At 49.3% G+C, this 18,123-nt stretch overlaps 4 protein-coding genes across 4 annotated transcripts; 2 read left to right on the top strand and 2 right to left on the bottom strand.

The window, feature by feature from the left end:
* Positions 1-891: 891 nt before the first annotated feature.
* FSST1_004702 (Metallo-dependent phosphatase-like protein) lies at positions 892-2,710 on the bottom strand (the record flags this gene model as incomplete). Its single annotated transcript, XM_083230903.1, has 4 exons — positions 892-1,165; positions 1,218-1,744; positions 1,797-2,630; positions 2,696-2,710. The coding sequence occupies 4 exons, from the start codon at positions 2,708-2,710 to the stop codon at positions 892-894; spliced, it is 1,650 nt and encodes a 549-aa protein (XP_083088132.1).
* Positions 2,711-4,465: 1,755 nt separating this feature from the next.
* FSST1_004701 (SAP domain-containing protein) lies at positions 4,466-5,346 on the top strand (the record flags this gene model as incomplete). Its single annotated transcript, XM_083230902.1, has 2 exons — positions 4,466-4,607; positions 4,700-5,346. The coding sequence occupies 2 exons, from the start codon at positions 4,466-4,468 to the stop codon at positions 5,344-5,346; spliced, it is 789 nt and encodes a 262-aa protein (XP_083088131.1).
* A 5,913-nt stretch (positions 5,347-11,259) lies between these two features.
* Positions 11,260-15,723, top strand: FSST1_004700 (class I SAM-dependent methyltransferase; the record flags this gene model as incomplete). Its single annotated transcript, XM_083230900.1, has 1 exon — positions 11,260-15,723. One exon carries the CDS (start codon positions 11,260-11,262, stop codon positions 15,721-15,723), a length of 4,464 nt encoding a protein of 1,487 aa, XP_083088130.1.
* A 689-nt stretch (positions 15,724-16,412) lies between these two features.
* On the bottom strand, positions 16,413-17,798 carry FSST1_004699 (S-adenosyl-L-methionine-dependent methyltransferase; the record flags this gene model as incomplete). Its single annotated transcript, XM_083230899.1, has 3 exons — positions 16,413-17,357; positions 17,415-17,650; positions 17,714-17,798. The coding sequence occupies 3 exons, from the start codon at positions 17,796-17,798 to the stop codon at positions 16,413-16,415; spliced, it is 1,266 nt and encodes a 421-aa protein (XP_083088129.1).
* Between the last annotated feature and the right edge of the window lie 325 nt (positions 17,799-18,123).

Below are 18,123 nucleotides of genomic sequence, written 5' to 3'. Positions count from 1 at the left end.
ACTTACTGCATTATTTACTTTTGATATCCCGGTGTTGCTTCGCACACCATCATTTTCACATTTTGTTCTTCTTTTCTCGACGCATAGCATTGCATGCATTGAGACTTCACGATACCACATTTCTTGAATCCTTTTTTAATCCGGTTGTGCATACCATTCTTGTTGTTTCGTACATGCATCTAGACATGGGTGGGTGGCGTCTCGGAGGATTTAACCTGGGCTCCCGGTGCAATCTTGGGCCCAGGGGAGTACATTATCAGCATGGTTTTGGTTACCTTCTACCGAATATAGCGGAAGAGAGTAAAGGTATATGGCGAGGAGAGGAGTGGTGGTATATAGCGGATGACAATAGAGATTACAATTCACAAACCAATATCTTTGAACAAACTTCACCTTGGCAGTATTTCTTCGTTACTCGACAATTGTTTATGTGGTTTTTTGTCCAAGTCAAAGACACTTAACATATGACTACGTACAAAAAGCATCAAGCCGGAGCCATGATAAGACTATATTTACTTGGTCACATTGCTGGGCAATTTGCATAATAGAAGCCAGTCGCTGGCTTATCATGGTATTCATGTCTTCCAAAAACAACTCCGAACCCAACCCCGACGATGTGTGCCATGCCGTCATCGAACTCTGTTTGCTAATATCTGCAACGAGAAGTGGGATATTTTAAATGTTATACAAGAACCTCCCTGCCATCGATCAATATGCTCTTTGATGCCATCCAAAGGCAAATGTTTATCAACAACAAAAAAAGAGACCACCCAGTCTATAGAGGCGTGGCGGCTGATCATCCTAAAACACGAATACAATAAACATCAGATGTGTGTAAGTGAACATAACCCCTGTTTACCCTTGGAAAAGAAAATGCAGTGTTTCATAAGCTCATGCAGCTGGGGCGACGGGCTGTGGTTTACCGCCGTCAACAATAATCTGCTCGTGTATGCGAGAAGCTGTGTCTCCAAATTCAAGACGCTTCCAGGTCTTGATGCGAGCCTCGTTGGTGTCAACCTCGAATAAGCGTACGCGACGGTGGTAGCCACCGTAACCAGCGTAGCCACCGAAGCCGGAGCCACCAGCGTAACACATCCACAAAGCAGGGATCTTTGTCTCGCCCTCGCCTGTTAAAGATAGGGAGCAGTAGTCGTTGCAGTGATCACTATAGAGTTAGTAAGTGGTTGCAATAGACTCAGAGACTCCTTCGAACTTACTGTCCTGCGCTGACCATGACGACGCCCTGTTCAACAAGGGCATCGCGGAAACCAGAGTTATAGACAGGGGCTGTGACTCCCTCTTTCCAATCACCAACACGAGGTAGTTCTGGGCTAGCATATTCTGTAAGAGGAATATGGATAAAAGCGATATCCATATGTCGACCGGTGTATTCGTTGTGGTTCTTCTTAAGGCCAGCGGCTGTCTTTTTGAACCACTCTATCTGGTTGGGCTTAACCCAATCGTACCCAGGAAAGTTGCGCTCATCGGGCGTGTAAGCGTGGGTGTCTAGGAGGTAGATGGTCAATGCAGAATGATCTGTCTTCCCACGGGCCAAGACTTCAACATAATAGTTGCCAACGCCGTCGATGTCAGCTGGCCCGGCGGTAGAAAGAGAAAAGGGGAGGCTCTCCATGATTGCCATTTGGGCCTCACGAGACATGGTCTTTTCGTCGTCGTGGTTCCCGAAAATGGCAGCATAGGGAATCTTTCGTTCAATGAGAAGGGAGACAATCTTGAACATGGCCTAGAAGATGTTAGAAATCAACACTGTGACATAGAAGGGGGATCACACTAACAGTCGGTGCGTCTGGTGCCGTGTCACCATTGACCTGGTCACCGCTCAGTACTACCAAATCAGGCTTCTCATCATCTAGAACCCGATTGACAAAGTCGAGCGTCCTTGGATCCGCCTCACATTTTCCACCATTATAGGAATCGGGGACAGCTTCACGGCATGCGCCCACCCCAGTACTTAGATGCAGATCACCGATCTGCATGATCTTGTATCGTCCATCGTTGCGGATCCTTGGTGTAGGCTTCTTGGCCTCTCGGACCGGGCCCCGGCGCACCGTCAGTTGAACGCAGAGAAGGTTACCACCCGTGTTTAGTAGCAGGGGTGTCCCCGTGAGAGCATATCCGTCTCTTGCCTCGACAGCATCATCTCCAAAGAGGACATCAATATCGGTGACGGCCTGCTTCGAATCACTAGCCTTTCTTTTGGCCGAACGTTTAATCCAGATGCCCGAAGAACGGGATTCCCAGGCATCATCTGTTTCTCCCTTGGGCTGAGGTTGAAGCCTGCCGACCGAAACGTCCACCACAACTCGGTCGTCCTCGGTAAGGTCCTCCTCATGTTTGCGCATTACATACAGGTAAGCACTTGTAGTCCAGGTCCTTCCGAGATATAGGTCCTTGTCGACTCGGTGCCAGTCTTTGTCGAGATCGCAGGAAGAAAAGGGGTTGACGCTTGAACATGTGACTATTGTGACATCGGTAATGATAAGTCCGGGGTGGTGGGATGGCATATAGCCATGGATAGAATTGGGGAGGACACGATAATTGCGGTCGAGGAAAGCGATGACGAGGAAGGTAAAAATGGCAGCGCCAGCGAGCTGAGCAGCTGTTCGGACCTAATAACAAGATCATGGTTAGTCAAATGGACCTTGATAGGAAGCCAAAACATGGAGGGACGTACAATTCGTCGAGTCATGATGTAAAGATTGGTGGAAGTATGGAGATCAACTCCTCGGTAGGGATCGTTCAAGAGAGAAGTAACTATAAAATGTGAAACACTTTAAGTAGAGATAGCCAGGTACTGGCAATGGGAACGGGCATTCGAGAGCTGAAGGGCAGGCTGAACTTTTCGCATCTTCCAAGGGGTCGGTCGAGTGCTATTGCATGATTCGGAGAGGTCAAGACAAGAGCGGCGATGACAGGACGGATGCGCCCGAGTGTTCCGATTGGGTTCAAGCAGTCTGGACAGTTACGACGGATTGTGTATAGAATCTGTATTTCGCAAGATGTTGATGTTGATGTCGATAATGGTCACAGCGATCGACAAATCGTGGGGACGGGAAGAGGGGGCACGAGACGAGGCAAGATCAACTCGAGTTAAAGTTGGTTGAATTCAATAGAGGAAGAAAAGTGGCGAGCTACTACTCTGTACCTGTAAAACGGTTACCGAGATGAAACTCTTGACTTGAATCAAAATGAGGGCAAGAGAGGGAGAAGGAAGAACCCCTCAACTTCCTGACCGCAAAAATAGGGCCAAGGCCAAGAAATCATTTCAAGTGATACCGTACGGATAGGTACGTTTTGTCTCCTTCTTCTCTTTCTCTTTCTCCTTCTCCTTCCCCTGGTGAACCGTGAAAAAAAAAAAGGGTACCTTGTGTGGAGCAAATGAGCTGGGATACCTTAATACTACTACTACGTAGTAGAGGGAGTCAGGCTGGCCTCTTTTAACCTCTTTTAACCCGCAATTCGGGGAATAGACTCAGGTACCTTGCCTTTAACTGAGTTGCTAATTAACAGTCTTGTTACGAGTAAACCGTTTGGTTCTATCAAACATTAGAGAACAACCTGCTTCTTCCTGCACCTCGGATCTGGTCTTCCGAGAGCTCTATCTGTACGATTCTCGCACAAGCACAAAAAAAGGTTGCTCAGCTGTACAGGCCATTCTGGGGTTACATTGGTACATGCACTCTGGCTGCGGCCACGTGAGGCCCTCGACAACCATCCGGTAAGTTGCTAGGCGGAATCATGTGGTCATGTATTATGTAGGTAGGCAACCAGCCTTTCTGATTCAAGCACTCATTCAGCAAGGTATGCTAGCCAGTGAAGGAATGGTGCATCGGACTACGGGGATGCACAGCTTCGGGACTATTGCATCCTTGAGCATTCTGTCAAGCAAGTATGTGTAGGAGCCCGAAAGATCCAAGTTGGCTAACAAGATTCATTATCCAAAGGCCTTCTAATCCAACGGCTCTGAACAGACCGAATGAGGCCCCCAATCGGCTACTGTAGTAGTGTAGGTACCATCCATGGAATGGAGTCTACCGACAGACAAAGAGCTCTACTAAGCTCCTTTAGTAGCCTTATTTTGAGCTTGAGTGGTCTGTGCTCAAAATCATCTCCCTGCGAACAGAATGGAATTTACGACCCAGAGCTGACAATAAAATAAAGCGAGAAACAATGCAATATCGGTGCTTATCTGTCCACAGTTTAATGTCAAATTCTGGAACCAAACAAAGGCAAGGAGTGATCCACTAAAATCTCGAATTCATACACCAAGCGTCATCCCCAACCGCGTATCAGAGCTAAGCTTCCATTCTTCTTCAATCTATTCTTTCTGAGCTTTCAGTCTCACGCGCATCAATATCGCCATTGAATCACTATCCACAATCCAGATCGCATTTTCATCTCCAATACACAAAACACCCTCTCAACTCCCCTTTCTTTCCACGCCATGGCTGAATACTCCACGCTCAAGGTGCCTGAGCTCAAGAAGATGCTGGCAGAGAAGAGCCTTCCTCAGACTGGAAACAAGGCCGATCTCATCGCGAGACTCCAAGAGAGCGACAAGCAGTCCGAGACAGACGCGAAGCCTGGTACGTCCACCGAACCACCCTAGATTCGCCCCAATCCCTTGCGCGCAAAGTTCGTCGCATCGAAAAACAACGGCTAATTATTTCCTTTCCAGCCGACAACAAGGAAGACGAGATCAGCTACAGCGATGATGAAGCTCCCGCTGCACCTGCACCTGCTCCTGCCCCTGTCGCTGCCGCTGCCGCTCCAGCTACTTCTGCTCCCGTTGCCGAGGCCCCTGCCGCCGAGGCTGCACCTGTCGAACCTACAAAGGCTGAGGAGCCTGCTGCAGTAGAGGCCCCTGCTGAGACCGCTGAGGCCCCTGCTGAGCCTGAGAAGTCTTACGCTATGGGACTATCATCCACCGCTGCGGATGATGAGGCCAAAAAGCGTGCTGAACGTGCTAAGCGATTTGGCATTGAGGATGATGAGGAGGCGAAGAAGCGCGCCGAACGTGCGGAGAAATTCGGTATTGATGAGAAGGAGTTGGCTACTACCCTGGACTCTGCTCTTCCTGAGCGCTCTCGAAAGCGAGGCCGAGACCGTAACACCGAGACTGAGGGAAGCCGACCGGACAAGCGACAGAGCATGGACAGGAGAAACGGTCCTGGCGGTCGGCAACGAAGAGGCCGTGGTGGTCGCGACAACGGTCGTGACGGCGGCGCTCGAAAGGAGGGCGCTGCGACCCGAGGTGCTATCCTTGATGACCCAACTGAGAAAGCCAAGGCAGAGAAACGCGCAGCCAGATTCGCCGGGAACTGATTCATTGGACAACACCAGTGCCGAAACAAGGCAGAACAAACTTGCATGAATGAAGCTTCTCTAGTTGTACAACAATTTTGCTTTTCATTTCCAAGCGCAGATTATCAAGGATACTAAATGAATAAAGAGGAAATCGGCGTTTTTTTTTTGGTCCTGTCAACTTCACTTCCATCAGTTACGGGCTTCTTAGCCTGGAAAACCTGAGTCCTGAGTTCATAGAGCACAATATTGTTGCGAATCAGTTTACGGTTGGGATGTTATCTCCTGTATCCTGAGCTGAAGCGATAGATTCTATATTAGCCCGCGGCCTTTTGAATGGTTTACTGCCGGCTCCAACCAGGACATTGCAGTGGATTTTAGTTAATAGCTTGCCTCTTGGGGAAGTTTCTCGAGTCCATGGATGCCTTCTCTTTGGCCAGGTACCTTAGTAGGTAAAGGACACTTCGACAGGTATCGCTCACAACATAAATACCCCACAGCCCGAGATCTCTCGGTACAGTAGAATAAGAAGTCAATTCACTACCACACATTTTCTCCTATCTTTATATTGTTCGGACACGATGGCCCTGTCCTCGTACTGGGATCATCCTTTGAGGTCGGAAGGAATCGCACGATCCGAATGGTTGTCATCCAAACTAAGGATTAGCAAGTCTCCGAGATCCTGAATACCCATCAATACTATGGAGATCAATCAGTGTAACCCGTTTTATGTTAGCTTGGTGGGAGACGGCTTTTCGGATACGAACCGAAGATACATAGATAGTTAGGGCCAGGCTGATTCGAAGCTTCACATGCATATCCACTACGACTCAACACCATGACCTTGCCAAGGTCCCACCAAGGATACAGCGGGATTGAGCTTCCAGGACGGGGAAGTCTCCTTTAAGCTCTAGCTCCCGAGATATTTGTGCGCCGTTGCACGACTGCCGGGGCCGCGGTGTTGGTCTTGCGATGCCCCTATTTCCAGGCTCACTGGACTACCAATGCTACACACTTGATGGGAGGTTGAATGCGTTGTTCTAAGAGGCCTCGACAGAAATTCTGGGAACATAGAAGGGGGAAATTTTCATGCTTTTGCAGGACTGGTGGTAAGTTCAACATTCAGCTGCACTAAGAGCTCATGGCTGGCGAGGTAAGCAACAGAACAGGAAAGATAGTTCAGTAGTTTTCGTAGCTCAACCCTATATTGGCCGGTAAGCTTTTTGCGTTATATATTTACGAATCACCCGAGATTTTGAAAATCAATCCTGTTGGGATCGAAGATCTATGCAAGTGCCAGGGATTCGTGAATGCTTCCAGCCATTGAGCAGATCGACGTCAACGACAAGGAAAGGGGAAGGGGTAGTAGGCTTTGATCTCTGGAATCTTGTTTGATTCATTGATCGGAACAAGGAAGCACATGATGGATAGCTCCAAGACGTCTGGAACCAACGAGAAACATAAACCCGCGGCTGCGCTAATATCGCAGTCCTCAATGGGTTTGTAGTGCGTTGAAGGACGCAAGCCACTATCTCCGTTCTCGGACGACTTTTACTGTCTACCGAATAGTGCTAGACAAACGTGCCATGGCTCCCATGGCTCAATGGCCAACGGGGTCTTGTAAGAAGACAGTTTAATGAGCGGAGGGGGGGTCCAACTCTATAAAAACGAGATAATACAAAGATCGCCAACAACGTGATCCTCTGGTTGTCATGTTTCCCAAACGCTTAGCTTCAAGACGAGTCTCAGACCGTAGACCAATGGCAATGGCAAAACCCCTGCGCACCCGATAAGGCAACCCTTGTCGCCGAGCCGTCTGGCGGCTATGGTTGGCAGAGAGGCGGCTAAGGCAATTGGGACTCCAGCTTGTCTCTAGTTTCTGTTGGACGATTCAGAGCCTTTCAAGCCGACCCTTTCTGTACATAGTTGTTCGGTGGTGTCCACATCCTTCCAAGCGAAATAATGGCTTTCAATTAGTATCAACCTATGTAATAGGCAGGGCTGGAAATGTTTGCAGGCTTGATGAGTTGTCAATGAGGCAAACTGCACAGGTTCTGCATTTGCATTTGCATTCGCATTCGGCGGTTCTCGCCATTCACCGCTGCCCAAGGTAGAGAGTACTTTGATGTCGAATTCGAGTGACTTTACAAGGGTAACCTCAAATTCAAGCATCAAGTCGTGTCTTATTGGTTCGGTCAACTGACAAGCCACACTGACAGGGGTGAGGCTCTCATCGTCTGCCGGAGTGGCCAGCCACGAGCCATCTGCCACGTCAGTTAGAGCCCAGAAAGCAGGGACACCAGCCTTATCTAATTTCTTGACAAGGAATACTTGTGGCGGTCATGATGCTGTTACTGGGTTTTCCTGTGGCGGAGTTGTCTACTGCTGCATCTTGTGCATAATGGGATGCCTCTCTGATAACCCACTTTTGGCAACATGTTCCTCATCGTGCAGCAAGATCTAAGACTGATCCAGGAACGAACGACATGCCTTTTTGCTAGTTATTTCGAGATTGTCCGGTAATCGACGTCAAGACGCGTTTACCGCCTTGCCAGCGCATTCGCCTTGCCACTAGCTGACCTTTGTAAAGAGCTGTGAATTCTATTCTCAGCTTAGCAGCCAAGGCTAGTTGCACACACCGATCTTGGACCCAACTCGGTGGTTCAGTTACAACTCTCACCGAACGTTTGGGACGGTGACCGCGTGAGATGATCTACTACCGCCGATATGGAATGCTACAGGTAGAAAGAATGCCTTGTATGTCTTGGAATGACGTCGCTACGACTACCGACCGTTTCATTTGGACTTGGTTCTTTGATCTCGTGAGCGTTTTTGACGCTGAATGTTGACCCGTCACGGGGACTAACACCGGATGGCGGTGAACTTTAGGTTGACCAATACGCAAATTCGAGAATTAACGAATTCTTCGCTTCGATGTAAGATCCGCTTGACTAAACAGAGTTTTATTGAAAATGTCGAAAATATCGTACGTGAGCTCCCTCTTTGATCAACGCCTTTGCCGAAATATAGTGAATCCTTGTCAATAATTTAACGACAAGGTTAGCGAACGGGTTGAGGGGTATTATGGATCAACCGTTCATAGTCATTATTTTTTTACCCTATATTACACAGCAACAAGGAAAAAGCACATGCAGGAGAAAGAGTCTGTGTCCATGTCCCTATCATGGAGTTCAATCTGACGAGCTGTGGAGTGAAACGAGTGCGTCTTCATTATTGGTAGAAAGTCCTTGATCAACGACCAATGGAATCATGGAGTCGTTCGGTCATGGCGACTACCAGGCGCTTTACGCATAAGATTTCAACGAATGAGAGGAAACGTGAGAGAACAAAGTCCCCGTTGTCCGCGGGAAGAAGCAAATTCTCAGTCATGACATCCATGGCTGAACGTTGAACCGGTTTTTCGTTTTCTGTTGCCCAAGTGAAACTTTGTTGAAAGCTCACCGACATGTTGGATATCATGACCGGAGGCGTGCAAACTACCGTGGAAAGTCCATTATTCCCGCGTCTATCTAAACGCCGCTCGGCACCAGCGATGGTTAGGTACAGTAGTGATGCTATTCTTATCCTGCCTGTGACTAGAGTGCGTAAGTTGGACAATAATATGGGCCATGGCCTTTGGTTTGGCTGCAGCTGCAAGTGCAACTGCAGCTCATGCAGCTGGTCTGGGGCTGGAGGAGGGTATGGGCATGGACATGGGCATATTTCGCCCCAGGATCTTGACCCTGGTCAGCAGAGGACCGACGACGGGTGCACGGTTGTGTGACTTGATTCGAGCTCATCTTATTCTTGTCATCTTGCGAAATATCGAAACACCAAATACAATTCAAGATAGCCGTACTACAGTCAGATAATCATCCTTCAAAGGATTCATTCGTTAGAGTTAGACTTTTCCCATGCGGGGCGACTTATCCAACGGACTCGCCCGTTAAATCGTTAGTCCAGGTCCCAACGGCCCTTACTCTAAGGTTCAAATGTCAACATACAGTCGATAGAACTCAACGGTTCAGGACCACTCATGACTTGACCCGAGGATCTACGCATATAAGTTTAGCAGGGTGACATTGTTATTGTCTGCAATCGTGATGAACCTACTCGATGAGAACATACTGCTGCTGCTGACGCCCATGATAATAAAACTGGTTTAGAAGATGAGGCTATAATTTGGGGGCAAGACATTCAGAGACATGCAGGTTAGATCGACCTGTGAGAGTGTGCCAAAGTGAGACATTTTGATATGCATGTCTAAGACATGCAGATGCCTCGCAACGACGTCGCATATTGTGCTGAAGAAGAGAAGAAAAAGGAAGAAGCGCCGGGACTATCACCGTGATGTCTTTTTTTGTTTCACACGCACACACCCTCACTTCCTCGCTTGTTGTCGTTGATGGTTGTGTCAACGGGTTTTGCACTTCGGCTCCGGAGAGATGGAATAGATAGATTTACGTACCCTTGACCAAGAAAATTGAGTCGTCAGCGAGAAAAGATAATCTGTCAGTTGCGTAGACTATTTGCCTGCCACTCACCCCCTCTTCAACTATCTTCATCACCCAAAGCGGACGCAACCAACTTGAACAACACCCACAAATCCCCAGTATGCCCCTGCACCCGCATCAGTTTTTGGTCAGGCTTTTTTATTATTTTGTTTGGATATTAGATCTTATTCGATACCAAGTTTCTTACTGTTGTTTTTTCGTATTTCCAGTTTGGGTTTGTTTCTTACCAACACAATATGTTTGTCCATCCATCATCTCCTGAGTAGCGGTATCAAAGCTCAAGATTGGATGCCTGGCCATCGGCCCATCCCTTTCAGGACCGCTCCGCTACCAACGGTGCAGATAGTCCAGCCCATTCTCAACCGTCCAGTCATTTTGATATATCTATTGCTCTTCTCTCTGGATGTATCCATTCATATTGACCCACTCATCCCAAGGGTCTTGGGTCCCTACAAAAGTGACCAGGATTCGCAGTGCAAATCTCTACCAGGATATGATGCCCAATCACCTCGTCTAGACGGCATGAGACCTTTTCTACTGGATAATATCGACATGCACCCCGAAGGAGGAACGCGGCGCAGTTGAATGTATAGGCTCCGCTTTGGCTATTTCCTGGCTGACCAAACGGATGACTCACCCTAGAAGAGAGAGTACCTGCCGCCCACCAGTTTTTTTCTACTGCACTCCACCCAAACCAAATAAAGATGCTATAATGCGATGCGATTCGGATGCAATGCCAATTGCCAGACCTGACCAGGGCTATGCCTGCAGCACACTTGACTTGTCAGGGGTCAGGACAAGAAGCAAGGATCATCTTTGCAAGTACGCCACAGTCACCTCCCAATGTACCCTCACCCTCTTCTTCAGGTACTCATGTACCGCATGTCATTGTCCACTCATGATCATGACCACCCCCAGGAAACCCGTCAATTTCATTGCCTAAATACTACATAGAGTATGCTCCCGTCTTGGCCCTCCCCGCTGTTACTATCTTCTATATTCATTCTCTTGTTGCCACTTCCTATCTTTGGATTCCTTCTCTTCTCTTTTGTCTCATGTTTCTTTACCTCCACTTACACTCCAACCTTTCGAGGCACGCTACTACTGTACTATACACTCATCACATCAACCGAAGCGCCTACTCTCACGACTACGAGGTTTAAACGCGGCTTTATCCCACTCTTCACACCATCACCGTCGAACTAGACCTCTTCGAGCTGATTATCTATCCACACCATCACAGTGAAAGCCAATTCCTCTCCACACTAATAACGACGACGACTGCTCGCTCGCTCTACTTTTTCCGATTAACGGTCCTCGTTACACTACTTAACCTACCTTGACTCTATTATATACAACTCCCTTCGTCCCCGGTGAAATATGGTAACAGGTATACGGAGTCGATCTTGAAGGCTGGAAGATGGATTCTCACAGATTGGGGTCTGGTCTGCCACCTAGGCCATCGGAACCATCTCGTATCAGACGGCCTGGACTTGGATTTGGATACGGCTCTGAACCAGCACCTTCATCAAGTGCTCCAAAGTCACTCAACAGATCAGCAAAGAGGGAAGAGGTCCCACGATCATTGCCCAAACCTTCTTCTATCTCCCGCCCAACACCAACTACCAGGGTAACTCAACCTACTCCAACTTCTTCTACCACTACTCGAAGACCTTCTCTTCCTCAACCCATATCACGACCTAGCATTAGTCACCAAGCCCAATCGTGGGGGTCATCATCTACTTCAACATCCACTCGATCAGCTGCCAACTACCATGGAGCTTCCGGATCATCATCATCAACACAAAGCTTTGACAACACAAAGCCCAACCCAAATGGCTTGCGAAGGAAGAAGCCATCACTTTCTGGTGACATCAACACTACCCGCAATGGCTCTTCACGAACGGATTCTTCCTCCTCATCGGCCCAGCACAAACGACAGGGCTCCGTTGAGCCTGTATTTGGCTTCCACTTGGACAGAGAACTTACCTGTAGCCCGGCCGAGATTCAAATTGCTGAAGTCGTTGAAGTGAAAAAGCATTCCAGGTCACCAGTCATCTACCCTGAACTGGACCGTTATCGAAACATTCGACGACCCTCGGATGGCTCAGATAACCGAATCGAGGTCCCATTTCGCTTAGCGACACACGACCTGCCGCCCCCAACTCCAGCCAGCCTATTATTCTCTGGGACTAGTGGAAGCCCATCTACAAGGTTCTCCGAGTCACCTGGACCAGGGCCTTACAGTCGCGACACCACGCCAACTTCAATTGCATCTCAATCGCCTTGCCTGCTTGCACCTGTCCGCAGTAATCAGAGTAAGGGTCGGCTTCAAAGTCCTGTTCTCAACAGACCTCCTGTAACCCGAAGGACAACTGGTAATGAAATTGAGGCTATTCCTGTCGACCCTCATGGTCTAGCAGCCGTGAGGGAGTCTCTTACTTCCTCGTCATCCAACTCAACTGTTCGAGAAGCCACCATCAAGAAGAAGACCAAGAACTTGCCTCCACCTCCTCCGAGCCCCCCACCACGCAAGTCTTCACAGTACTTCAGGGAAGATACCTCGTCACCGAAGTCGGTGCGCAAGGTGTCAAGACCTGTTTTGCGATCGCCTTCTCCTGAGAGAAATGCCCAGAACTCTGCCTCGCCGAGGGCGAACCCTCCTTCGCGGCCCAGTAGAGATGGCACTCCCGACATGCAGTCCCAATTGTTCAACCCGGTGCCAATCATTCACAGCAACCTCTCTACCCAGTCTCTCCCAACTGAGCGACGCGGAAGCGAGTCTGCTGTCTCGGGAGCTCTTTCACCACCCAAGCCTCAATTCACCCATTCAGGAAGGACAGCATCGACTTCTCAGCTTCCCATCAAAGGTGAGGTATATGCTCAACCCGCGGCTAAGCTTGCCGCCGAGTCAAAGAAGGGAAAGGGCATTGAGCCACCTAGAGTGACACGCACACCGAGTCCACATGTGTCTGGCTCCTCTTTCTCGCGATTCTTCGGTCGTAGAAAGAATTCTAGTACCGCACCACCCGAGAAGCCTGAGAAGGAGAAGAAACTTATCCGCAAGGGTCCTGCAGCTGGCACTGGCCACGAAGGTTATGGACGACTCGGCGCTGCTAAGAGACGTAGTGGCAGTATCAGTAACGTGGCTCGCAACCAGGCGTCCCAAGAACCCCGTTCCAGCAACGATTCCTTTTTGTCAGACCGTATGAACCCAGTTGTCATTGCTGGAGGCGAGATCATTGAGAACCGAAATGCCAGCTCTGAAATTTCCCGAAATGGAAGTTCCCAGAGTTTGGCACATGATGACGCGAGGCTGGGTAGTTCTCAGTTGCCAGTCTCTTACCAGAAGCCCCGAAACACACTCTGGCCCTCGCCCATGTCACGCACTCCTCATCCTGCTTTTGGATCTCGTCGGCCCTCTGAGAGCAGCGACTCCGAAGGTCCCACTATGAAGTCAACACTTGCTTTCCGACGATCAGTTCAGCGTTTGCGCTCCTCTCCTGACGACCCCTTGAAGCTGCCCCAGCCTATCAACACCTCTGGTTATGCATCTTCACCCATGACTAGCTTCGACACCAGCATCATGTCTGATGATTCCCATTTTGAACTGCAACGAGAGATGTCGCATGAGGTAACGTCGCACCCTGTGCCAAAGAAACTTGTCAAGAGGCCGCGCTCGCCTCGCAAGTGGAACTTGTTTGGCAGGTCAACGCAAAGCCAGCAGAACAAGCAAGGTGATAAGGTTTCGGCTACTGTCAAAGTGGTCGAAAAGAAGCCCTTGGCCTTCTACGCCATGATGGACTCGTCAGAACAGGAAGACAGTGAGCCTATGGACATTCAAGATGTCCTGAGGGCTGCTGAGGTTTATTCCAAGTCGCCTAGTGTTGGTAACACTCCTGAGCTTCCCCAAGGTACACCGGAGATGCGATCATCAAGCGACTCTCTGGCACGACCTGCGGCCTATGTGCAGTCCTCAAGAAGGGCGAGCGCCGAGGTCAGGGCTAGAACTTGGGTCCCTGTTATACAACACGGCGCGGCGCCAAAGAAGCTTACCTTGCAGCCTAGTGCACAGCCGACCGTACCAACTATCACCTCTGGTCGTCGAAGCAGACTTCCTCAAGTTGGAAGGATTCCCAAGGTTGTAAGCAATCGTCCCGAGCATGAACATGTGTCTCCTATGAGCTTCTCTCGACCTTTTAGAGCCAGCATGCACTTGGCTCCCGAGACCCTTGATGTTTATGATCCAGAGTCGATTGCGAAGGGCCCTTCTCCGTCTAGACCCTCCACTCCTGTTCCAGAACTCACCACCGACGGTTCAACAGCGGGAAGCACCAACAACCCTTCCTCTCGAGACTCTATTCCTCCTGAACTGAACCGAGTGGAGAAGGAGTTCTTGGCCTTCTCGCCCCGCAAAGACTCTGAGAGCACCATTGGCACATCCAGTTCCAGCTGCTCTGGTATCCTCGTATTCTCTGGTTCCACGGCTGTCATCCCACAGCCCCATGATCCACCTGTAGAAGACGAGGTGTGGGATGAGTACGACGACCTTCTCGAGGACGATGTCTCCAAGCCACTTCCTTCAGCAACGTCCTCAAGAGGCACGCCGTTCCACCTTGAGACTTACGAGACGAAGTTAGCCAGTAAGGAGAAGCCTCTGGAGTCACCGACAATCACCTTTGACAAGAAGGCGATTCGTCAATCCAAGGCAACGACCATTTCCAGTACTTGCAGCGCTGATATGACTGAACGACTCAGAGCGGCTTTCCAACCTCACCCAAGCCCGACTACCCCCTTCCCAACTGCAGACCTTGTCCCGAGCAACGGCGACCGCAGCAAGGATACTGAGGCCGCTACAGCTGTTGAGATGTCACGACAAAGCAGTCGATCGTCTCGCAAGACAAGACGATCTGATGCAAGTTCCTCTTCAGAAGATGGATCACCGCTTGCGCAGGTCAACCTCAGAGTAGGATCAATGACGGTAAGCAAGTGGCTGACCTTTGGTCATGTCCTCTTCAGCGATGTTCGCCACGAACTTGTTCCCGTTGAAGGTTCGCTCAAGCGACACTCTATCTTGGTTATTGATGGCCTTGGTAACGATGATTGGTCTTTCTACGCTGCCGAGACATACCCAGCTGCTACCTTCTTCAACCTGTCCCCTCGTGCCCCTCTCCCTGAAGAGTTGAAGAGCGCCTCGTCAAGTTTTCCACTGAGTCCCCCGAACCATCATCAAATTCAGTACAACTCTCATCTCGACAAATTCCCATTTGCCCCACAGAGCTTCACTGCTGTTGTGTACCGATTCCCCGTCGCAGCACCTGAGGCTTACTACCGCAGCATCCTCACGGAAGCTCGTCGAGTGCTGAAGCCTGGAGGTTTCATCGAGTTATCCATTCTCGATGTTGACCTCAACAACATGGGCAATCGGGGTCGACGAACCATTCGCCATCTCAAAGAGAGAATCAATGAGAAGACTCCTGACACCAGCCTCGGTTCCACCGCAGATCTCATTGTACGCCTGCTTGGTAAGGTCGGTTTCACCACAATCAAGGCAGCACGCGTGGGTGTGCCTGTGGCAAGTACCACCACCCGATCGAGCGGCAAGGCCGACAAGGGCAAGGGAAAAGCCGCTGCCGACCAACCGAGCCTGTCAGAGATGATGAGCGACAACAGCCCCTTGGCCGACGAGGGTATCACCAAGATGGTCAGCCGCGTTGGCCGATGGTGGTACACGCGATGCTACGAGAACGCAGCAGAAAACACTTCTGGTAAGAGCATCTGGAGCGACAAGTCTCTACTCTCCGAGTCTGAAGAGCTTGGTACAAGCCTCAAGCTCATGGTTTGTTGCGCACGAGCTCCCCTTGAGCGCATCACCAGTGTCTAAACACACAGTTGGCACACATTTCTTTTCTTCCTCTCTACTTTTTCCTTATTGGTCACAAAATTGCGTAACATACCCAAACATAATTGGAAAGCATTAAAGGTTGGAAGATTCCATGCGGCGCGAGCCCATCACCTCAAAAAGAGGCCTTATGAAAACAAAGGACACAAGATCACATTTACCTTGGGCGATACAATTTCTCTTTTCTTTCTACGCCGAGAGAGTGTAGCTTTTTATCTTTCTTTATCTGCTTGTTTAATATTCGGTGCCGCAGGTCGGGGTTTGACCACGCACTGGATGCAATGGTATTTTGTCCATTTATTTATTTTTGGGTGGGAAAAGTTGTTTTTAATTCTTGATGGAAATGCTGGACATTGACACTCCGCGCAAACTGGGGGAGATAGGAGTGCAAAGGAGGGAAAAAAGGAGGATGAGATGCGATTATGAAATCTTGATGATTGAATGTGTGGAGGATATGACTTTTTGATGTTTGAGATGTTGCATAGAGATACCCATTCATGCTTTGGGAAACCAGAACGATATAGCAAGCGACATATTATTATTCTTTCACTATAAATATTTCCTATCGTGCCCGTTTATGGTTCTCTCTATGTGTCTAATCTGACAAGATGACTACTTATACAAATTTGCTGCGTTTAAAATATATGTAAATGGTGCAAGTATCGTTGATATTATTCGGTCTTTGTCGACTCTATCTCGACAGACTCAGTTGCCTCGACAGACTCAGTTGTTTCTTCAGTATCAGATACATTCTCTTCACTAACAGGCTCAGGTTGACCGGGCGTTTGGTCATTGGGCCACCGTCTGTAAACAGCTACAAACCCACCGCCGGAGAGGCGATCACCAACCTTGGGGCGCATTACCTGAACAGGGACTGCCTCGGGGTCTGCTCTTGGAACAACAGTTTTGACATCCCATTCTTTACCGCCACCGGTATCAAGCACACCGTCCGCTGTCGTCGATACGTCGAGTTCAATAACCCTCTCCTGACGCAAAGGCTGTTTCGTTTGCGAGATCCATGTTTGGAACCGGGCGATCTGGCTAATGGAAGGCGAAAAGACGACAAGCAGACCGTTGGGTTGAAGAGCCTGAATGACCGGTGATGCGTAATCCTCGACTGAGGGAAGGTCAAGAATTGCATGAGAGAATACAGGCTGTTCGTCTGTCTCGGCAAGACGAGACGTAATGTAGTCGCTGATAGAGCCGACATGAAAGTCCACGGTGGGATAGTACAGGGAGCGACGGAATTGCCGTACTAGCTTGTTCGCAGCGTTGGAATGTTTAGCATTTTGATCAAGAGTGTGAAGTATGGCACGGCGATTTGAGCGATAAGCATCGAAGGCAGCTTGAACTTCGTCGGATAGCTCAAGACTGTGGTCTTCAGATTTGTAGCGCGCAGTGCAGAGAGCATCTCGTAACACGGAAGGTACAGCAGGGTTGGCGGCATTGAGGGCACGAGCTAGGTGCAATGTCAAGCTTCCCATTCCTGTACCGGCTTCAAATATCTCGAGCGGTGGAAGCGGCTTGTTGGTTTCTGTGTCGTAATCTTCTTCGCTGGGTTGAGAGAGGTTCAAGTCGAGCAGCGATACAATGAAGCTTGCGTGGTGGGGGTAGATCTGAGCAACAGTTAGATTAGTTAGGGCCTTTGTAAGAGAATTCATATCATTCCGTACCGGTGTAGCATGTCGTTCGCTGTTAAGGATGTAGGCACCCATGGTCGGTTCATGGATATCGACCTTTCGGTCAGAACTGTCAACTACACTGTCAAGCACATGACGACCGATAAGATCGGACGCATTGACGGTAGCGCCATATCCAAGACGTATACGAGCATCAGGGCGAAGAGGCGATGTAAGACGCCATTTAGGACCCCTAGTGCCCTTTTGTCGCAGAAACAGGACGTCGTTTTCTGGAAGACAGCAGAGTTAGCATGATGAGTTGCTAACAGATGCCAATTGGAGAGTTTCCTGACGTCGTATTATTCGAGAAGAAGAGTAGAGCCGCTGGCAAGAGATGGAAGAACTGCCTGCAAGGGCTGAAGGGCGGGTTAGGCGCATGATGGCGGGTTTGAGGGTGGTGGAGTTGCCATGATGAAAATCATGGAGGTTTAAGTTTTGTGCCGGGAATAGATCGGATATGCAAGAGGGGCATCATGCTCAGAGTAAAGGTTTTAATATGAGTTGATGTCTAAGGTAAAGGTAATGTAGTAGTAATTATTTTGCGTCACTATTGACAGTGTTTTTTTAGGCCCGGGGGTATCGCCTGCCCTCATTTTTTGGAGAGCTTTATTTGCATGCTTCCTTCCTTCCTTCCTTCCTTAACCAATCTCCACGCCACATGTCTCCCTCACCTTCCTAATATAGTATGTCATCGCAACTAACT

Source organism: Fusarium sambucinum, chromosome I (assembly GCF_050947815.1).
Source record: "Fusarium sambucinum isolate potato_lamoka chromosome I, whole genome shotgun sequence".
NCBI classification, from domain to species: domain Eukaryota; kingdom Fungi; phylum Ascomycota; class Sordariomycetes; order Hypocreales; family Nectriaceae; genus Fusarium; species Fusarium sambucinum.
The sequence above is the reverse complement of the archived record's forward strand: the minus strand, read 5'-3'. Positions and strand labels throughout refer to the sequence as shown.